This window comes from Oncorhynchus masou, chromosome 18 (assembly GCF_036934945.1).
Source record: "Oncorhynchus masou masou isolate Uvic2021 chromosome 18, UVic_Omas_1.1, whole genome shotgun sequence".
Lineage (NCBI taxonomy): Eukaryota > Metazoa > Chordata > Actinopteri > Salmoniformes > Salmonidae > Oncorhynchus > Oncorhynchus masou.
Genome location: NC_088229.1, coordinates 29,323,524 through 29,346,158, shown reverse-complemented (window position 1 = coordinate 29,346,158; position 22,635 = coordinate 29,323,524). Strand labels below are relative to the sequence as shown.

Here is a 22,635-nt window from a genome sequence, read left to right as displayed (position 1 = left end):
CACGTCATTTAACTGTATTTCTGTAAATGTGGGTTCATACAGGATTTATAGCCAGAAAGAATGTATCAGTATACTGTATGTGAGGCCTTGGCCAAATATCAATAACACACACAGTCTAATGTAAAGCAATGTCCTGTATAACCAACTATTGGCATGATGACATGCTTAAAACCTATATTTAAACTAATCAAACAGAAATCATTGTTAATTACACAGAACCCTATGTACGTGTATTTATTCTTCATCAACACAAACGTTTTTAAGGGTGTGTGTGTCCTGCTCTGATAGCTTTTTAGCCTCTAACATTGAGAGAAATGACACACTGATCAAGGACATGAATTGCTCATTGATTTTTAGGGGCCAGCTTAACTATCCATTCCAATTGATTTTGAGCTTTGCTGGGTGTGCGAGTTATGGGAGTTTTAATGCATCATCTGTATGTGTACTCATCGTCGCCAACCGAAAGAGGATTTGCAATTGTCTGTGGAAAATGCATATGGACAACATTCACGACAACTCAAAAAACATGTGAAGAGGCCCTTTCTTTCTCTTTTTTCTTTGTTGAGAGATATGCTCATCATAAACTTCAATAATCATCAACTATTGCACTTTACTCTCTTGCATATGTGGGAATATTCTACCTTCGACAACCTTGGCCTTAACTGATACCAGTGATAGTAGGAAGTTCCCATTTCACAGTCAGTTCAGCCCTATTGTGGTGCTTATGTACAGAGTAAATGATCTATTAGGGTATAAACCATAGTCTGTCCTGATATGACATTATGATGAAAAACAAGGTAAAAAGTATAGGAATGAGAGATAATGTAACTCCAACTAGGTAAAAAGCATAGGGCATGAGAGATAATGTAACTACAACTAGGTAAAAAGCATAGGGCATGAGAGATAATGTAACTACAACTAGGTAAAAAGCATAGGGAATGAGAGATAATGTAACTCCAACTAGGTAAAAACATAGGATATTGCAACTACAACTAGGTAAAAAGCATAGGGAATGAGATGTAAAAAGAGAATGAGATATTGTAACTACAACTAGGTAAAAAGCATAGGAATGAGAGATAATGTAACTACAACTAGGTAAAAAGCATAGGGAATGAGAGATAATGTAACTACAACTAGGTAAAAAGCATAGGGAATGAGATATTGCAACTACAACTAGGTAAAAAGCATAGGGAATGAGAGATAATGTAACTCCAACTAGGTAAAAAGCATAGGGAATGAGATATTGTAACTACAACTAGGTAAAAAGCATAGGAATGAGAGATAATGTAACTACAACTAGGTAAAAAGCATAGGGAATGAGAGATAATGTAACTCCAACTAGGTAAAAAGCATAGGGAATGAGATATTGTAACTACAACTAGGTAAAAAGCATAGGAATGAGAGATAATGTAACTCCAACTAGGTAAAAACATAGGGAATGAAAAATGTAACTCCAACTAGGTAAAAAGCATAGGGAATGAGAGATAATGTAACTACAACTAGGTAAAAAGCATAGGAATGAGATATTGTAACTACAACTAGGTAAAAAGCATAGGAATGAGAGAGAGCATAGGGAATGAGAGATAATGTAACTACAACTAGGTAAAAAGCATAGGGAATGAGATAATGTAACTCCAACTAGGTAAACTAGGTAAAACATAGGAGCATAGGGAATGAGATATTGTAACTACAACTAGGTAAAAAGCATAGGGAATGAGAGATAATGTAACTACAACTAGGTAAAAAGCATAGGGAATGAGAGATAATGTAACTCCAACTAGGTAAAAAGCATAGGGAATGAGATATTGTAACTACAACTAGGTAAAAAGCATAGGAATGAGAGATAATGTAACTACAACTAGGTAAAAAGCATAGGGAATGAGAGATAATGTAACTCCAACTAGGTAAAAAGCATAGGGAATGAGAGGTAATGTAACTCCAACTAGGTAAAAAGCATAGGGAATGAGAGATAATGTAACTACAACTAAGTAAAAAGCATAGGGAATGAGATATTGTAACTACAACTAGGTAAAAAGCATAAGAATGAGAGATAATGTAACTACAACTAGGTAAAAAGCATAGGGAATGAGAGATAATGTAACTACAACTAGGTAAAAAGCATAGGAATGAGATATTGTAACAACAACTAGGTAAAAAGCATAGGGAATGAGATATTGTAACTACAACTAGGTAAAAAGCATAGGAATGCGAGATAACAACTAGGTAAAAAGCATAAAAAGCATAGGGAATGAGAGAATGTAACTACAACTAGGTAAAAAGCATAGGGAATGAGAGATAATGTAACTACAACTAGGTAAAAAGCATAGGGAATGAGATATTGTAACTACAACTGTAAAAACTACAACTAGGTAAAAAGCATAGGGAATGAGAGATAATGTAACTACAACTAGGTAAAAAGCATAGGGAATGAGAGATAATGTAACTACAACTAGGTAAAAAGCATAGGGAATGAGATATTGTAACAACAACTAGGTAAAAAGCATAGGGAATGAGGAATAGGTAAAAAGAGAATGAGATATTGTAACTACAACTAGGTAAAAAGCATAGGAATGAAAGATGATGTAACTACAACTAGGTAAAAAGCATAATAATGTAACTACAACTAGGTAAAAAGCATAGGGAATGAGAGATAATGTAACTACAACTAGGTAAAAAGCATAGGAATGAGATATTGTAACAACAACTAGGTAAAAAGCATAGGGAATGAGATATTGTAACTACAACTAGGTAAAAAGCATAGGGAATGAGATATTGTAACTACAACTAGGTAAAAAGCATAGGGAATGAGATATTGTAACTACAACTAGGTAAAAAGCATAGGGAATGAGATATTGTAACTACAACTAGGTAAAAAGCATAGGAATGAAAGATGATGTAACTACAACTAGGTAAAAAGCATAGGGAATGAGAGATAATGTAACTCCAACTAGACAAAAAGCATAGGGAATGAGATATTGTAAATACAACAAGGCAAAAAGCATAGGGAATGAGATATTGTAAATACAACAAGGCAAAAAGCACACAAAATAAGAGACATTGTAAAATAAAACACAAACAATAGGCAAAAAGCACACAAAATGACAGATACTGTAACAAAAACGAGGTAAAAAGGTATACAACATGAGATACTGTAACAACCCTATAGGGACAACAAGTGCAGGTTGGGTTATACATTTCAGCAAGCAACGCCACTAAGACTTGTTTAACACAGAGTGTTATTTCCAAGAAAGCTTAATAGACACTAAAGCTTAATAACATTTTTTTTTACGTTTCCTGTTCAAAAACAATATCCTACGTTTAAATAATGTACACATACTTAACGGTAAAAATATATGTTTTGAGCAAAATTGTGTTGTTGTTTTTTTTTAGACACAAGCGCTAACTTCCTGGAGTAGGCCATTCAAGGAGTTGGTCTGTGATGTCATCGGCATCCCCCTTTGCTCGAGGAGCAATAGAAAACAAAAGAGGAAAGGCCCACCCTCCCACTTGTGTCATGTCATGAGGATACCTGGACCCCCTATTGAGATGTGCCCTATTGTTAAGTAAATCAACTAATAAGTGAGCTGAAAGGGAGACTGGAGTAGGGACTTTCAGTCCCTGACAACATACACAAACATACCACAGTCCCAATCAAACATGGACATGTACAATCAACCACAGCACTCTATTATAGTGTCCATTTACATTCGGAATGTTTCGAGAATGCATTCTCCAACCATGATAGTAAAATCTCCAGTCTCAAATGCAATATTGTGTGCTCTCCGTAATCATCTCTATGCGGGATAATAGCAAAAAAAGAATTGATATCAAGTTACGATTAACATTTCATATCAACCATTAATTATCGAAGGTCTGGCAAAGTAAGAGATCATGTCAGAGCAATGTGATCCAAAAGACGGCCTAAATGTCATCTGTCATGTAGAAAGTCGTTAAAATAGAGGCTTGTTTTCCTCGGGCTGGCTCGGGTTTCACTCGGCTACGGATAGATTTCTGTTCTTCAGCGAAAAAGCTGGCATTCATATATGATATCGTCTACTTTATAGCATGACTGAAAGCTCTAAATTAAAGCCTTTTTTCCCTCTCTCTTCACTCAAGGCGTTGAAGCGGCCTCTGTGTGAGGTAAATGTCCTTTATTCCCGCATAAAGCACACTTTACCCGTTCCTTTAAAAAACTCCCCACTTAATTAATGTTTTACAAGTGCCGCTGTATTCCTTTTCAGAAAATGCCTATCAAAGCGGGCAGGTTCCGATTACGTACGCTAATTGAAATTCTGAATTTCTCTCCTCTCCCTCAACACAATAAATGCAGCATTTTGTAGTCCACAAATGACACCAAATCATCAGAGTAATGTGGGCTTTTCTTTCTGTATTCTCATGTTCTGCTGGTGGGTTCATGAGACAGCTTCATAAAGCAGTAAATGCCTGGGGAAGCCTGTGACTGTGTGTGTGTGTGTGTGGCTGTGTGTGTGTGTGTGTGTGTGTGTGTGTGTGTGTGTGTGTGTGTGTGTGTGGCTGTGTGTGTGTGTGTGGCTGTGTGTGGCTGTGTGTGTGTGTGACTGTGTGTGTGGCTGTGTGTGTGTGTCTGTGTGTGTGTGTGTGTGTGTGTGTGTGTGTGTGTGTCTGTGTGTGTGTGTGTGTGTCTGTGTGTGTGTGTGTGGCTGTGTGTGTGTGTGTCTGTGAGTCTGTGTGCGTGTGGCTGTGTGTGTGTGGCTGTGTGTGTGTGTGTGTGTGTGTGTGTGACTGTGTGTGTGTCTATGTGTGTGTGTGTGGCTGTGTGTGTGTGTGTGGCTGTGTGTGTGTGTGTGTGTGACTGTGTGTGTGGCTGTGTGTGTGTGTGTCTGTCTGTGTGTGTGTGTGTGTGTGTGTGTGTGTGTGTGTGTGTGTGTGTGTGTCTGTGTGCGTGTTTTTTGTACAGTAACTCCACCAGGGAGTGTGTGTGTGTGTGTGTGTGTGTGTGTGTGTGTGTGTGTGTGTGTGTGTGTGTGTGTGTGTGTGTGTGTGTGTGTGGCTGTGTGTGTGTGGCTGTGTGTGTGTGTGTGTGACTGTGTGTGTGTCTATGTGTGTGTGTGGCTGTGTGTGTGTGTGTGGCTGTGTGTGTGTGTGTGTGTGACTGTGTGTGTGGCTGTGTGTGTGTGTGTCTGTCTGTGTGTGTGTGTGTGTGTGTGTGTGTGTGTGTGTGTCTGTGTGTGTGTGTGTGTGTGACTGTGTGTGTGTCTGTCTGTGTGTGTGTCTGTCTGTGTGTGTGTGTGTGTGTGTGTGTGTGTGTCTGTCTGTCTGTGTGTGTGTGTGTGTGTGTGTGTGTGTGTGTGTGTGTGTGTGTGTGTGTGTGTGTGTGTGTGTGTGTGTGTGTGTGTGTGTGTGTGTGTGTGTGTCTGTGTGTGTGGCTGTGTGTGTGTGGCTGTGTGTGTGTGTGTGTGACTGTGTGTGTGTCTATGTGTGTGTGTGGCTGTGTGTGTGTGTGTGGCTGTGTGTGTGTGTGTGTGTGACTGTGTGTGTGGCTGTGTGTGTGTGTGTCTGTCTGTGTGTGTGTGTGTGTGTGTGTGTGTGTGTGTGTGTGTGTGTCTGTGTGTGTGTGTGTGTGTGTGTGACTGTGTGTGTGGCTGTGTGTGTGTGTGTCTGTCTGTGTGTGTGTGTGTGTGTGTGTGTGTGTGTCTGTGTGTGTGCACGTTTTTTGTACAGTAACTCCACCAGGGAGCTCATAACAGACGGCAACATTCATCCCCCCAGCCTCCAACTGATGATATTTACAAAGAAAACGGCCGTAACACAACAAGTAATGAATTAGGACTGAACCAAGTCTATGGCTCTCAAAAAGATCATAGGCATTGATAGAAGCTGTATGAGGTTCCAGTTTGGTGAATGTAGCGTGTTTCCCAGGTATGATAGTGTGTGCTGTGTGGTATAGTCAGACAGGTTGTGTGTGAACAGCTGCAAGTTGGAGCCGGAGCCCTTTGTAGGAGAAAGGGAGACCAGGAGGACGATAGAGGCTCGTTTTGGAGACGGTGATGATAGAGACAGCAAACAGCAGAGGAGGAGCTGTAACCTCATCACCACCGTCTACTGCGACCTTCGGCCTACACGCCAAACAGCGTTTGCATACAAGGAGACAAGCCTGTCACAGTGAAGCACCACTGATGTGACTTTGTGCTATGGATGTCTTGATCGTTCTCAGATGTAAAATAGAAAAAGTATCTTTTTGCTTGGCACAGCTAAACTAAATGTAGTAGACACAACTCAACTAAATGTAGTAGCCAACTCAACTAAATGTAGTAGACACAACTCAACTAAATGTAGTAGACACAACTCAACTAAATGTAGTAGACACAACTCAACTAAATGTAGTAGACACAACCAAACTAAATGTAGTAGACACAACTCAACTAAATGTAGTAGACAACTCAACTAAATGTAGTAGACACAACCAAACTAAATGTAGTAGACACAACTCAACTAAATGTAGTAGACACAACTCAACTAAATGTAGTAGACACAACTCAACTAAATGTAGTAGACACAACTCACCTAAATGTAGTAGACACAACTCAACTAAATGTAGTAGACACAACTCAACTAAATGTAGTAGACACAACTAAACTAAATGTAGTAGACACAACTCAACTAAATGTAGTAGACACAACTCAACTAAATGTAGTAGACACAACCAAACTAAATGTAGTAGACACAACTAAACTAAATGTAGTAGACACAACTAAACTAAATGTAGTAGACACAACCAAACTAAATGTAGTAGACACAACCAAACTAAATGTAGTAGACACAACTCAACTAAATGTAGTAGATGCAACTTTATCTACAAACTCAATTTTTCTCTCAGATGTGAAAAAATTGCTCATACTTGTTCTAATATATACACTATGCACATTTAGTAGGCAAGATTAAACTAGAATTAGTATGGCACAACAACTAAATGTAGTCGGCACAACTTTATCGCCATACTTTATTTTTCTTTGTTTATCTGATGAGTTGTCTTGCTGTAGGGCAGTTATAAATGATTGGGTTCCAATGGCACAAAACCACGTCATGGAAACATTTATGAACCTTTGTTCCTAGTTAATCAGGGTATAAAAAACCAGTCCCTCTCCGCTCTTTCTTATATTTGCCTAAACTCCCTCTCTTTCCATGGGCATTCTTTTATTGGTTTGTTTTGCATGCATGGGGCATTATAACTTTGCATTCTTTTTCAAGGTCAGTTGCCTTGGGTGTCACGCAGAATATTTGCTTATTGGCCTTTTCAGGTCACTTTTATTATATTTACAGCAAATCATTTTTGATAAGGGATGTGAAAGGCCTATTCAACAGCATCATAAATGGGAGAGGCATGACTGAAATAAGTACAAAGGATAAACTGACTTTTTTTTATTTATCTCGGACACGTTGATATTTTCGACTCTTTCTCTCTCTCCCTCTCTCCTCCCCCCTCTCTGCCAAGCCAAAGTGTGGGTAGGCTACTGCACGAAACTGGTTAGATTTACTCCAATAGCTTCTCTCGGTGTGGGCAGTGAGTGAGCTCTTGTTTCATAGAAGATAAGTAGCTCCCTGTTATCTCTCTAGCACTATAATCACTTAACAAAGACTCAGGCATTTGCACAAATTAAAACATCAATAATGCACAAGTGCTTTCCAGTTTCAGACGTAGAAATACCCCCCCCAAAAAAAATGCATCCTAGCTCACCATCATTGGTCCTGCTGATGGATCAAAAGATATCATAAACAACCCCTCCCCTTAAAGTGGACCATCCCCTTAATCTTTGTTTATAAATGTGGGGTCAACTTTAGAGATGGGACCAAAAGGATGGTTTGGGGGGGTGTTGTTTTAGAGCGAATGCAAGTAAAGTGGTGGCGCTTCAGTGTAAACAGCCAACACCCTTGAGTGGAGTAGCATGGCGTCCTTCCATAAACAACACCACCGCTAAGTCGCCAACATTTATGATTTGTGGTCACAATGGGAATCGCAGCCATGGTTTTAAGTCCAAGTCTGCGTGTTTTGCCCTATCGTTAGACAGCTAAATCCGCCCAGGCCAACTCTTATTTACAGGACATGAAAACACCAAACAGTAAAAAACTGTATGATATGGCCATTTTTGTCTACAATGAGTTGTAGGATGGTAAAACAACTATGAGAAAGGGGGGTTAGGGTTAGAGCTGGTGGGTGGGGGAGTTGCATGGGAAAAATACTTGGTGACACTAGCGAGTGGCTCTACAGAAAACCTTCAAAACATTATTCATAGATGATACAAAAAACAACAACATTTTTACAACAAAAAAACGACATGCTTTATACATTATAAATCATCACCTACAGTTTGCCGTGGATGTGCATTAAACTGGATGTTTTGCATTGCTTATGAAAGGGTTACCTAGTCTCCTTTGGACTTGCTGGTGCTGTGACTGGCATATTAGAGCGGTACTAGCCACTACATGTCAATGTAAGCTCATGACCATCCCTGTGTCCCAAATGGCACTCTATCCCTTAAATAGTGCACTACGTTTGACCAGAGCCCTATGGGCCCTGGTCAAAAGAAGTGCACTATAAAGACCATAGGGTGCCATTTGGGACAAGGGACATCTCTGTTATAACAGGGACAGAGGACGATCTATCCCATACAGATGGCCTCAAGGACAATTACCAGTAATGATTGGTTGCTTGGTAAATGAGGGAAATTCTATTTGCCACTGCTCTTCACTGATTGCGGACAACAAGCCTGAAGGATCTGATGATGAACACGCATGGGTGCCTTTAAACTTAAACGTTACTTCTGCATGTTTGTGGTGAGGTTTGATATGAATACACACTGGAAAGGAGCATTTCCTCAAACTGAGGAGTTTCTCGTGCTCAGTAGTACAGTTCAAAAGTATTACATTCTAACTGTCATATTTGTAGGTTCTGTACAAAGGATCCGAGGGGCAGAGTTACTGTACAATAACAAGAACATTCATTTGGTACATGAATATGAAAATAAGAACACGTGTGACTGGACTGAAAATAAAGCTAAAACACTTGTGAAACGTGTGTATTCTAGCCACTTATAAATTATTTTAATATCCGTATTCTAAACCTAAACGATTATCACAAGCGTTTCTTTCAATCCTTTTCAAGTCCCCCCTTTCCAGATGTCTGTATTGTCCCCTTCCTCTCGGTTCTCTCTCAGTTAGCCCAACAAACAATTCCCTTGTTAGCAAACTGTTAAGACAGCCACTCGGTACACAAATTGCGCTCGACCAAGCGAATTTGTTTTGCAAGGGTGACCTGTTTAATCATCTAATTTTCTTTGGCGGACATTTATTCATCTGGTTTCCACGGTTACGGAGAACATTAAGGGGCTCCAGTAATAAGGCTGGAGAGTCAAACAGGTAATAAAAAAATTAACGCCATTTTCCAGCAGCCGAGGACAGTCGGTGAAATGAATCAAGGGAGAGAACAGAGGGAACGTGGGTGAGGGGCATGAGAGGGGGCCTCCAATATTGTTAAAACAATAAGCCCTTACTGGTTATGTTACTCTGAAGATCAGCTGGTACGGTTCTAGACATGACACTTTGGGCACAGAGCAGATGAGAAAGATAAAAGCCTTAATGTCGCATTGCTCGTTTTTTTATTGTCGTATCATGACAATTAAAAAGTTACTATATGATAGTTATTAACTTCGCTTGTGTTTCTTATTTTATTTTATTTGTTTTACTTTGGGAGTCATCGAGGCAATGTGCAGTTGTGGCAACTGCTGTGTGTCAATAACATGTGGGGGCGAAAACGTGACGTTTATGAGGCACGGTGAGAAATATTTCATAGTCTTCTCAAGTCGTATCATGTTGTCCAATAATGTCCTATTCACAGCTAGGGAATATGTAGCATTCGCTGTATGTTTTCCACATACAGCGACCAAGCTGAAGAGCTGTGTTACTGCTGATTGCCAAATAAGGTAATTGTGAGACATCGCAGTAAGACAGAAAAACAACCTACAAATTTAATCTAATTTTGAACTTCACACATAAGCTGCAGAAACTCCACAAACATGAACAACTATCAAATGAACTTGTTTTCTTTTTAGGTGTATGTGCATTTCAGATGTTTAATTGGTGTCATATGAATTGCCTCATTTAGCCAGTATTGAGGTTTGTTTTAAACAAACGGAACACATGTTCTCAACCAAACCTCTTCTTTTTGTCTGGTTTAACCAAAACCATTTTAACACAGTGACAACACCTGTCCCCCATCCCTTTGCAGCAGAACAAAGCAAATCCAATTATTTTCTCACTTGCTGCCGCATTACTTGTGTGTGTGTGGACATCGTTTGTGGCCGGCTCCAGACTGACTGAGGTCTGGGAGTGAAGCAAAACTGATGGCAGACAACATGTCTCAGGAGAGGGAGGGGGAAAGATGTCAGATGACCTGGCCTCTCTCTCACAAGCACACACACTACCATTAACGCAGCCTCACACACCATGCGCCCCCTCATTAACCTGTACTGAGGCCAGAGCCCCCCCCCCCCCCCCCAAAGGATAGAACTTATGTCATACATAGAGGGAGAAATCCCCAAAAGGGGTCTCAGAAAAAAACAAGCAGTAAAAAAAAAAAATGTTCTGGGCACAGGACTGCCAACTGTTCCGCTAACAGCCTCTTAACAGGTGTGGGCCCTAGAACCATGTAATCCGATCAAGTTACAGAGTACAAAAAAAATAAAAAAATCATGCAAACTGCAAACTCTTGAGCCCCCTGTTTTTTCTCTCTCTCTCTCTCTCTCTCTCTCTCTCTCTCTCTCTCTCTCTCTCTCTCTCTCTCTCTCTCTCTCTCTCTCTCTCTCTCTCTCTCTCTCTCTCTCTCTCTCTCTCTCTCTCTCTCTCTCTCTCAAATGACAGAATTGAACAGCTGTGCTTTAGATTTATCATGTACAGACAGTAATTATTGCTGGTGCTGCCTTTTACTGACCCAAGTGAATAGAATGTCAAAATAAAAAAACACGACGAATCAGGGGAACCTGGGGTTGAGGGGTGGTGGGTTGGGGACGCGGTGAGTTGGGGACACGAGGTGCAGGGAGGGAGGGGATTGGGGGCGGTTGTCTGAAAGCCACTGGCGTCCTTGTTTGCAGTCAATTACCAAAGAGGACAGGGGTATTGGCTCTGGAGCTCGGCAGTGCAAACACGAAGGTGACAGACAAGACACGTACATGTTTGTTTCTTTTTCTCTCTCTCTCTCTTTTCCCTATCAAAAAGTTATATCGAAACGGAAGGAGAGGACAAATTCAAAACAACACCACATAACCCCAACCCCACTCCACTGAAACTACAACTAAACTACAACTGATGTTACATGACAAAATTTGATTTTACGACCACCCAACCCCGCTGACCCTTCCCCTGTATTTGTCCCAGAGATGAGAAGGTTGAGATACTCTCCAGAGAGATGAAATCCTGATAGTTTATCTATGTCAATCACTGTCCCTATCATTAAACAGTTAACCCAACGTTTCTGTCCCAGGTCCTCCATGCTACTCACATCCCATACCCATCCTGGCCACCCTAACCTGCATAAGGGGTGGTTCACACCTTCGAGACCCCCCTGCCATATTTAAAAGGATTAGTCAACGTGCTTTGTGCCGGCTTAATCTCTCTTTCAGACGGGCCTAATAAGTGTGCTTCGATAAGCGAAGCATGCAAATTCATTCGAGGCCAGTGGAGCCTGTGCTTTTCAGACAAATGCAGCATAGTCTTTCACACTGCTAATTGTCTCCACATTTCTCCTCCTTTTCTCTCTTATATGGCATATCAACGAGCCCAGATGATTCTTCTCCCATACTTTGCATGAAATTATAATTTCATATGTAAAATTGTGAATGAAACGGAGCAGCATTAAAACCATAGAGAGAAGCCTCTCTATTGACTCTGCACATGTGAATACATGACATTGCACATTGGGGCTTCAGATTAACAAGTTGAGATGATATCCTCCTCATATTTTATCTCATGGGGTTATAGCAGAAAGAAGATAATACAACTCAACCTACACACAAATCTGAGAAATATAAAGATGTCAATTTATCAAATGTCATGTTTTTTCAGGCAAATTCGACATATTTTGTAAATGTATGAGACACTCAAGACACAAAAGAAACATATTTGCAATTATACCTGTACTGAAAGAATATAATACAAAATAATAATAATAATACATGTTTTTAAATCTTTCTTTAGCTGGGACAAATAAGTTTTTAGTAATATTATTATCATTTTTTTTAAATTGCCATGGTGGATTTGAGGATAATAAAGACATAACGAAGGCCTAAAGGTGCAACCTGTTTATTATTCTGGAGTACTTCCTCTCCGAGTATTAATAAGGCCATTACTCCAGATTGGTGACGGGGAGCTTTGAGGTTTTAATTAGGTGCTGGCCACTGCATGAGTGCACAGGAGTGAAGAAAGGGGGCGGCCATGCCACTTGCCCCTGCTCCTGGCCCATATCAAGTAGCCCCCCTGAACGCTTTGCCTGCCTACTGCTGCCCGGGAGATGTATGGACGTCCATGTGCATCTGGACTTGATTTAAGCATTTGAGCGTTTGATCTCGGATGTTCCTCCCTGTCTGCTGGTACAAAAAAAGGGGAGTTGGTGCGAATTGGGTATTAGGGGGGGACTAAGGTAATTATGGTGTAGGGTGGCTTGTGTCTGATGACGGGGGACATGCTCAGGCAGGACTCAGCTGTCTCTCTCTCTCTCTCTCTCTCTCTCTCTCTCTCTCTCTCTCTCTCTCTCTCTCTCTTCCTCTCTCTCTCTCCCTCTCTCTAGCTGTTCTAAAGCCTGGTATAACACACACAGCTTCACATAACATCAATCACACACTCACTCAGAGCGGACCATAAAACTACACAAACATATACATTGCGATTAACTATGACACTTTTTTTTTTTTTTTTTTTTTTTTTTTTACAATGCCCCAATAATTGTTCGTACATGTGTGTTTCGATTTGAAATTAAAATTAACTAATTGATATGAAAGTTACCTGTGGCAAAACTACAATATGGAAATTATTGAAATGTAATTGTGAACAAATTAAGTAGATAAATAGCCTAGTGAATATACGTCTTAAATCGTTCACAGTTTTGCATAACTCTGTTTTTTTTAATTTACTGAAGTATGAACTTTTGTTGTGCTTGACAATACAGAATTTCATTGTCATTTACAAACAGTCAGTCATCACAATGACATATTCCGATATATGTCAGTGATAAGAAAAGCACACCTTTATGTGTTGTATTCAGCAAGATGTAAATAATATATTGGGAATTCTAATGTTTTGCCTCGGTTGACATGGCGATACTAATCACCTCATTGCTAAAATGCACTCTTGCCTGACAGGGCTCCACAGAATAACCAGAGTCCCCCAGAAGAAATCGGCATAAAAGGGGTTAAAGACAATGGCTTGCATTCCACCCCCCCTCCCCTCCAAACGTCGCCCTGCTAAATTTATTTCAAAACTCTGTTAATCTGTGGTACACAACATTCTCATTAGCATAACCCAGCCCCCTCATAAAAATTCCAGCTAGTTTAATTAAAAAATGTAAATTTACTGTCATCCGAGGAGCCGGAGAATCAGGACAGCAACAGCATTTTTTATTGCTTAAGACATCAAATTGATTCGGGTTATGGCTAAATTGTGATAAAAGGTTATGGAAGGCTGCAAGACCTCGGGTCTTGTTTTCCCCCATCATTTCACCCTTTTTTTTGTAGAGGGCCGTAAAAGGTGGAGGAAGACCCACCAAGGGTTAATCAGACAACTCACTGAGGGAGAAGGCAATCGCTATTATGACTCATAAACAAGTAAAAAAAAAAAACCTTTTCTGAGCTGAGTGAAAAGTTTGAAATTAGGGTGTGTCTGGGTGGATCGAGGGTTATACTTGTTTACTGGTAGTTTCAAAACTATAATTCAGGACAACCAAGGTAACATCGAGATAATAGCCAAGCCCTTAGGTCTGTTTGTGCGAGTTTGTCGGCAAAATGGTCTACAAGTTGATTGTCACTGAACGCCACAGTTCATAACAATTGTATTATCAAGTATTAGCATCCTTTGCTTCTACCTCAAACACGTTATTTTAATGTTGAATGAAACTGTGTAGGGCCCTCCAACATATAAGGATAGGTGCAGTAGAGAGAGAGAGAGAGAGAGATAGAGAAAATTAATTCTTATTCGAAGGTAAGGTATCAAATATGATACAGGAAAAGGACATTGCTTAGTTATAGCAAAACCCATTGTACACTATATCAAAAAGTACTTTAAATAAACGGTAGTAAAAATGCATAATTCAGTTAAGTTTATATGAATATGAAAGTGAAAAAATATATCAAACAATTTCATCAACCAAATTTTCTCAGCAATGTTCTGTAATTTTTAGCCATACAAAAGGCTGCTTTCAAAATGATGAACAATCTTTCACCAAAATAGTGATTTCAGGAACTTATAAACAGGAATTTACTATGTTTATTGCTATCTTCAGTGTTTGTTTAAATTAATTGCGTGAAACAGAAATAAGTTAGATTACAGTCAGTGTGAGTCCAGAATGACTCACAGAAAAGTAACACAGTCATATGTATCAATGGTGAAAATAATTACATTACGCATAGGAAAAACACTCACACACACACTCAGATACAGAGAGGAGAACAAAAACACACATGCGCAACAAACAAACACACAAACATACAGTACACAGCTGTACAACGAGCCAAATTCGTGGATATTGAAGAATATGACGAGGCTTCATTCAATCTGTTAACTGACTTTAAAAGTATCCCAGATTAGAATAGAAAAGTCTAAGTAAGAAATCTAATCAATTGGAATTTTTTTAAACAGGTTAGTCCAAAAAAAGCATGGGGGAGAATGACACCATGAAATGTTTCAGCACAAGCTGTGGTCTAGAAAACTCTGGATCAGATATTTCACGCCATATGAATATTGAACATTCCTACAATATTTAAGACATACACATAATTTGATAAATCACTGTATATATGGTACTGTGTATGTGCATATATTCTGTGTTGTCTCCTGTTTTAGTTATGTATGCCTAAACTCAATTCAAAATGAATGGAGCAACCAAAAAACGGGATAGTAGTTGTTGCTGTGCTCCCTTTACATGTGTGACAACATAAGGAACACAACAGTTTGTTTGCTTTGTCCCCTTGGCAACAAGCCCTTAGGCCATTCAATACACCCTAATGCCATTTCACATACCTACGAGGGTGAACCCAGTCTGTATTTCTACAGTATGGAGCGTATTCATCTACTCAAAATCCTAAAACCAAATAAAGGAACCAAACATTAGAAAAGATCAAATGAAGTGAAAATGCCTTGCATTGTGTATGCTGGTTCACTTCAGAGCACAGATATACACTTTGACTCTTACAGGAGAAAATGAAACTGGCTCAGCTAACTTTTTTCCCCCACTTGAATGTGCTACACAGTGTTATGAGTACACTAATGTGTGCTCGTGAACTCAGAGATCATATTTTGATATTGCAACCACCATTGGGCACTGTCAAAGATCTATAAATAAGGGTGTACACTCGGGTGTATATCTACACAGCATGTGTAGTTTAATATTGGACAACTTCCCCCCTCTCTGTATATTTAGTCACTGATAAAGGCACACCTTTAACTGTCAACTAATAAAACATCTGACCAAGACAGTAGAGAAGAAGAAGAAGAGTACTCACCATATTCAGGGAAGTCGAAGTTAAATCCTCTCAGACATGTAACTTTCATAATATTACTAAACTCTGTTAGAAAATCATTAGAATGGTTGGTTGGTGAAGGGGGAAGCAGAGCGGAAAAGTAACTAGATAAAAAGGCTTCCTTCAATCATGCACTAAACTCCTTGACATGTAATCTGTCAATAGTTTGTTGCTGAGATAATGCCGGCTGCCACGAGTGAATTTGATTGGCAGCTGGGGTCTGGCCCCTCCTCTCTGTAGTTTGATGGGGGGGGTGGGTGAAAGAATATAGAGCCTTCCCCTTGCTTGCTTGCTTGCTCCCTCTCGTGCGCTCGCTCTCTCCCTCTGGTTCGCTCCCATACACACACACACCAAGCTGTTGGTGATGTTGTCTGAATAGGCTAGGAAATTACGGCAGAGCAGGAACCGGAGCAGTTTTTTTCCTCCCCTCAGTGGGCTGGCCCTTTCCATCTTTGTGGTCTACTAGCCTTTCAACTCTCTTGGGGTGGAGCCTTGCCTGGCTCTATTCAAATGAGGAAGGCAGCAACATTAAAGAGGTTTAGGGGGAATAGTGGTTCATATAGAATATTACACACTTTTAGGATATTGCTCAGAAACTTGACTTTTTATGGTTTTCAAAGGTAGACTAAGATTATTATTTTTTCAATTTTATCAGGTAATTTTATTGATATTATTCAGGTTGTAGTACTATAATAAACCAATGTTTTGCATGATACCTATATATTTTATGGTATAACAATTAAAAAGTGAAATTTGTGGAAAAATAAAATGTGCATGATGAGAGATGATGGAGATTATGAACACAACATTTCTTGAAGACTGTTAGAAATATATCACATTGACTGAAGTCCCTTACGGGAAGAAAACGAGAGTACTGACCAGGTTCACATATGTTATGAAACATTATCCAGCACTGTTGGTTTAGAAATGTACAGGTATATTAAATATTTCTCCCAAATACCCCAACAAACAAACATGACTCTTTTTCAGCAGTCTTTCTTTAATTCATTCTCTTTCTCTCTCTCTTTTCTCGCACTCTTATTTTTTTCTTTCTCTCTTTCATTTTCTCTCTCTCTCACCTTTCTCACTCTCTCTACCTCTTTCCTTCCCTACATCTGATAAGGTATCAGTTTTCATTGTAATTTCAGGTGAAATTATAAACGACAGCCGTTACCAGGTGACAATCAATACTTTATAAGACAAACCCCTAGCTTATTTGCCTGGCAGTTTCTTCCGCAGTGACATGCAAAGTTTGCCTCTGGACATTCTGAACATAATGTTCAATATTACCAGTGTATTATAGAAAATATTCACATGTCATACACATCGTATAAGATCATTCAAACGTACTAGAAATGAACCAAGACAACATTGAGACATTAGTGTGCTTTCTAACACAAACAACTTCAATGACGAATAAGTAACAACAATTTTTATAACAAAGAAAGCGTTTGAAAGAATAACACTAGCGTTCAATGTTTTTGAAAAAGGGGAAATATACTTGTGTATGGTTATAAAAAAACATAATTCTATGATATGAGTCAAGGCTTCAGTTCCTGATTGCTGGCAGCAAAGTCCAAAGTGTGTACATAAAACAGGTTTTGGTTGATTCTGTAATTACGATGAGTCATCCTAGTAAATAATGGAAAAATGTCTCCTCCTTAATACAGCACTTAAAGGGGAAAATGGCCTTACAAGGAATGGAATCAAAGGCCTACACCCTGATCCTGCCATTAAAATACATTCACTACCTTAGGTAAACACTAAATCCACAGAAATTTTAGAGTAGACATTAGATAAAGATTCTTTGACTAATATTGTTTTAGGTGAAGTTGAACTGCAACCACAAGCAACATGTTTTCAGGTTTCAAAGGGTCTTCAGTGACATTTTCTCTCAGAATGGCCTAATGGTACAGGAAAAAGATTATAGCATATGAATGTATAGTATACCAATTGATTTGTTTTGAGGATTAACTGGAGTTGGTGAGATGTGATCTTCATATGGAGCATTAGCAAAGCAAACGTTGGTCTAAAGTTTAGCAATACTGCTTAATTCATGTGTTTATACTTGCTCACGGACAGTTTTAAGTGATATGCTGTGTGTACAAGTAGAGGCTATATATGTACAGTGGGGCAAAAAAGTATTTAGTCAGCCACCAATTGTGCAAGTTCTCCCACTTAAAAAGATGAGAGGCCTGTAATTTTCATCATAGGTACACTTCAACTATGACAGACAAAATGAGAAAAAAAATCCAGAAAATCACATTGTAGGATTTTTTATGAATTTATTTGCAAATTATGGTGGAAAATAAGTAAAACAAGCAAGATTTCTGGCTCTCACAGACCTGTAACTTCTTCTTTAAGAGGCTCCTCTGTCCTCCACTCGTTACCTGTATTAATGGCACCTGTTTGAACTTGTTATCAGTATAAAAGACACCTGTCCACAACCTCAAACAGTCACACTCCAAACTCCACTATGGCCATGACCAAAGAGCTGTCAAAGGACACCAGAAACAAAATTGTAGACCTGCACCAGGCTGGGAAGACTGAATCTGCAATAGGTAAGCAGCTTGGTTTGAAGAAATCAACTGTGGGAGCAATTATTAGGAAATGGAAGACATACACTGATAATCTTCCTCGATCTGGGGCTCCACGCAAGATCTCACCCCGTGGGGTCAAAATGATCACAAGAACGGTGAGCAAAAATCCCAGAACCACACGGGGGGACCTAGTGAATGACCTGCAGAGAGCTGGGACCAAAGTAACAAAGCCTACCATCAGTAACACACTATGCCGCCAGGGACTCAAATCCTGCAGTGCCAGACGTGTCCCCCTGCTTAAGCCAGTACATGTCCAGGCCCGTCTGAAGTGCATTTGGATGATCCAGAAGAAGATTGGGAGAATGCCATATGGTCAAATGAAAACAAAATAGAACCTTTTGGTAAAAACTCAACTCGTCGTGTTTGGAGGACAAAGAACGCTGAGTTGCATCCAAAGAACACCATACCTACTGTGAAGCATGGGGGTGGAAACATCATGCTTTGGGGCTGTTTTTCTGCAAAGGGACCAGGACGACTGATCCGTGTATAGGAAAGAATGAATGGGGCCATGTATCATGAGATTTTGAGTGAAAACCTTCCATCAGCAAGGGCATTGAAGATGAAACGTGGCTGGGTCTTTCAGCATGACAATGATCCCAAACACACCGCCCGGGCAACGAATGAGTGGCTTCGTAAGAAGCATTTCAAGGTCCTGGAGTGGCCTAGCCAGTCTCCAGACCTCAACCCCATAGAAAATCTTTGGAGGGAGTTGAAAGTCCGTGTTGCCCAGCAACAGCCCCAAAACATCACTGCTCTAGAGGAGATCTGCATGGAGGAATGGGCCAAAATACCAGCAAGTGTGTGAAAACCTTGTGAAGACTTACAGAAAACGTTTGACCTCTGTCATTGGGGTGGCAGGGTAGCCTAGTGGTTAGAGCATTGGACTAGTACCTGGAAGTACTAGTTCAAATCCCTGAGCTGACAAGGTACAACTCTGTCGTTCTACCCCTGAACAGGCAGCTAACCCACTGTTCCTAGGCCGTCATTGAAAATAAGTATTTGTTCTTAACTGACTTGCCTAGTTAAATAAAGGTAAAATATAAAATAAAATAATTGCCAACAAAGGGTATATAACAAAGTATTGAGATAAACTTTTGTTATTGACCAAATACTTATTTTCCACCATAATTTGCCAATAAATTCATTAAAAATCCGTGAAAAATGTGATTTTCTGGATTTTTTTCTAATTTTGTCTGTCATAGTTGAAGTGTACCTATGATGAAAATTACAAGCCTCTCTCATCTTTTTAAGTGGGAGAACTTGCACAATTGGTGGCTGACTAAATACTTTTTTGCCCCACTGTATAACACTGTTTAAACAATGTAGAGAGGGTAAGTAGAATACCTTTCTATGAACAACCTGTGTGATGCATTTTGAATGCATCATAAGCATGAATATAGTTACATAGGACTATAATAATGAACCATGAGCTGTTAAGAATGCCAATAGCAAGCATGACCTGTTACAGCAACTCATTATCATAGATTGCGAAATAGACACAATTTTTTTTAATGTTTTAATGTACAGTACATGATTTTGTATACAATGCATTTCAATCACGTTAATTAGGAACTTTGCAACTACTTACTACATTCTAACTACTTAGCTAGCATGTTAGCTAACCCTAACTCTTTAACTACTTAACTAGCACGTTAACTAACCCTAACCCTAATCTCTAACCCTAACCCCTTAGCCACATTAGCCACAGAACATTGTGTAATGTACAAAAATGCATTATGAAGAAACTTGTGACACAAAGTAATTTTCACAATAAGCTGTGATAACTACAATGAACAAAAATGTTTCTGGATATTGTCAGGAACTGTCGTACATGTCGATCCAGAGCATCCCAAACATGCTGAATGGGGTGACATGTATGGTGAGTATGCAGGCCATGGAAGAACTAGGATATTTTCAATTTGCAGGAATTGTGTACAGATCCTTGTGAAATGGGGCAATGCATTATCATGATGAACATGAGGTGATGGCGGCGAATGAATGGCCTGACAATGGGCCTCAGGATCTCATCACGGTATTTCTGTGTATTCAAATTGCCATCGATAAAATGAAATTGTGTTCATTGTCTGAAGCTTATGCCTGCGCCTACCATAACCCCACCACCACCATGGGGCACTCTGTTCACAACGTTGACATCAACAAACCGCTCGCCCACACGACACCACGTCATCTGCCCGATACAGTTGAAACCAGGTTTCATTCATGAAGAGCACACTTCTCCAGCGTGCCAGCGGCCATCGAAGGTGAGCATTTGCCCACTGAAGTCAGTAACCACGCCAAACTGCAGTCAGGTCAACGAGGACGACGAGCATGCAGATGAGCTTCCCTGAGATTGTTTCTGACAGTTTGGGCAAAAATTATTAGGTTGTGCAAACCCACAGTTTCATCAGCTGTCCGGATGGCTGGTCTCAGACGATCCCGCAGGTTAAGACACCAAATGTGGAGGTCCTGGGCTGGCGTGGTTACACGTGGTCTGTGGTTGTGAGGCCGGTTGGATTTACTGCCAAATTGTTGTAGTTGTGAAATGAACATTCAATTATATTGTAACAACTCTGGTGGACATTCCTGCAGTCAGCATGCCAATTGCAAGATACCTCAAACCTTGAGACATCTGTGGCATTGTGTTGTGTGATAAAACTGCACATTTTAGAGTGACCATTTCCCCGGAACAAGGTACACCTGTGTAATGATCATGCTGTTTAATCAGCTTCTTGATAAGCCACACCTGTCAGGTGGATGGATTATCTTGGCAAAGGAGAAAGGCGCACTAACAGGGATGTGTGCACAAAATTTGAGGGAAATAAGCATTTTGCGTATGGACATTTTTTGGGATCTTTTATTTCAGCTCGCTCATGAAACATGGGACCAACACTTTACGTTTTGCATTTATATTTTTGTTCAGTATAGTTGGTTACAGAGTGTAGGCACTTTCTATGAACTAGTGATGTTTAGTTTGTGAAGGATTTGTTCTTTTTGAACAACTCTTTTTACTGACTCGAGAGAGTCAGTTTTCTGAGTGACTCGTACATTTTTGTATTTTTGTATTTCGTTTGACCAGCTGGCCACAATGAGTTCTACACAGCAGGATTAATACATCCTCGTCCGGAGACGTGCTCCAACCAACAACTGTTTGTCATATACAGTATGCGTGCAGGCAAATTAGATCACGCTGCAGGCAGCATAGAGAAGAAAAAGACATGTTTAGAGCTGTTAATTGATCGGATGGTGCAAGAATGAATACAATCAATTGATAACTGAATGTTATGATGGACACAGCTTTTGTAAAAGCAAAACATACACAGCCTCTGCTCAACAAACTCAAACTTGGAAAGGAATCATTTGGGGTGCTGTAATTTGTGAACGATATTGTGCTTATCACCCTCACAGCAGTCAAGCAATGCATTCTGCCAAGAGTCATTTACAATCTCGTCCAGTTGTGGCCACAACGAGACCTTGTTTCAAATGTACCAAGACATAATCGTATTCATATGCCTAGCAATCAACAAATGTACATTGTTTAAAGCCCACTTTAACAAGTCTCAGTCACAAATGACAGCTTCAATAAGCTCCTTATGGTGAACGACATATGAACGAGAGGCTTGTAGAATCATGAATATTTTGAGTTTTCAGTTCATTGTGCTCTCTTGCATTACTGACTCAAATGAACAAAATCAGTAGGAAGTTGAGTTATTTTGACTCAACAAGTTGAAAAGATCAGAGTCAGTAGAAAGAGCCAAACTTCTCATCACTACTATGAACAACCTGTGTGTGGTGCATTATCATTATAACTGTGTTATAAGCATTTCTAAATGTACTTAGGGTGGACTATAATAAGGAGCGATTAGTGGTGATGAATGGCAAGTTTGATAATACAAATGTATACATGTATAAATCTCCTGTGTGTCTATTTAACTCTGAATGGATTTATAGCAATTATGTAAAGGATATAAATAACCTTGAGCAGCTATGAATGCTTATAACAAGTCGTATAATGCACTATGGGAAATTATAGGTACATGTACAACTTGTTCAATCTGTAGTTAAGGCAGGCCTAAGACCCAAATTCCCCACTCATAACAATAACAGTAAAGTAAACTACAGTACCAATGGTTTATGCAATTTGAAGACAGTCCCACATTGAACTTAGACCCGTGCAACAAAAATGAATTGTCCAGTACAGTGCATTGCCTCACACATTGCCTCAGAATTCGAAAATATCCTGACATCATCATCTGTTTACAGAACACAGGTGGTTATAA

The 22,635-nt window shown here is 39.7% G+C and overlaps 1 protein-coding gene across 5 annotated transcripts in view; it reads right to left on the bottom strand.

Moving 5' to 3' along the window:
• casz1 (castor zinc finger 1) overlaps window positions 1-22,635 on the bottom strand; it is a 250,642-nt gene that overhangs the window by 79,622 nt on the left and 148,385 nt on the right. Inside the window, exons 1-2 of one of the 5 annotated variants that reach the window (XM_064922910.1) lie at window positions 15,741-15,770; window positions 15,259-15,319 (exon numbers count right to left, since the gene is read on the bottom strand). The exons of 3 other annotated variants lie outside the window; for them this stretch is intronic. In XM_064922910.1, the coding sequence (XP_064778982.1) occupies window positions 15,259-15,307 (49 nt within the window). In that variant the 5' untranslated portion in view covers window positions 15,308-15,319; window positions 15,741-15,770. Of the gene's footprint in view, window positions 1-15,258; window positions 15,320-15,740; window positions 16,150-22,635 lie in introns of those variants that run through there. One more of the 5 variants, XM_064922908.1, reaches the window with a different exon arrangement.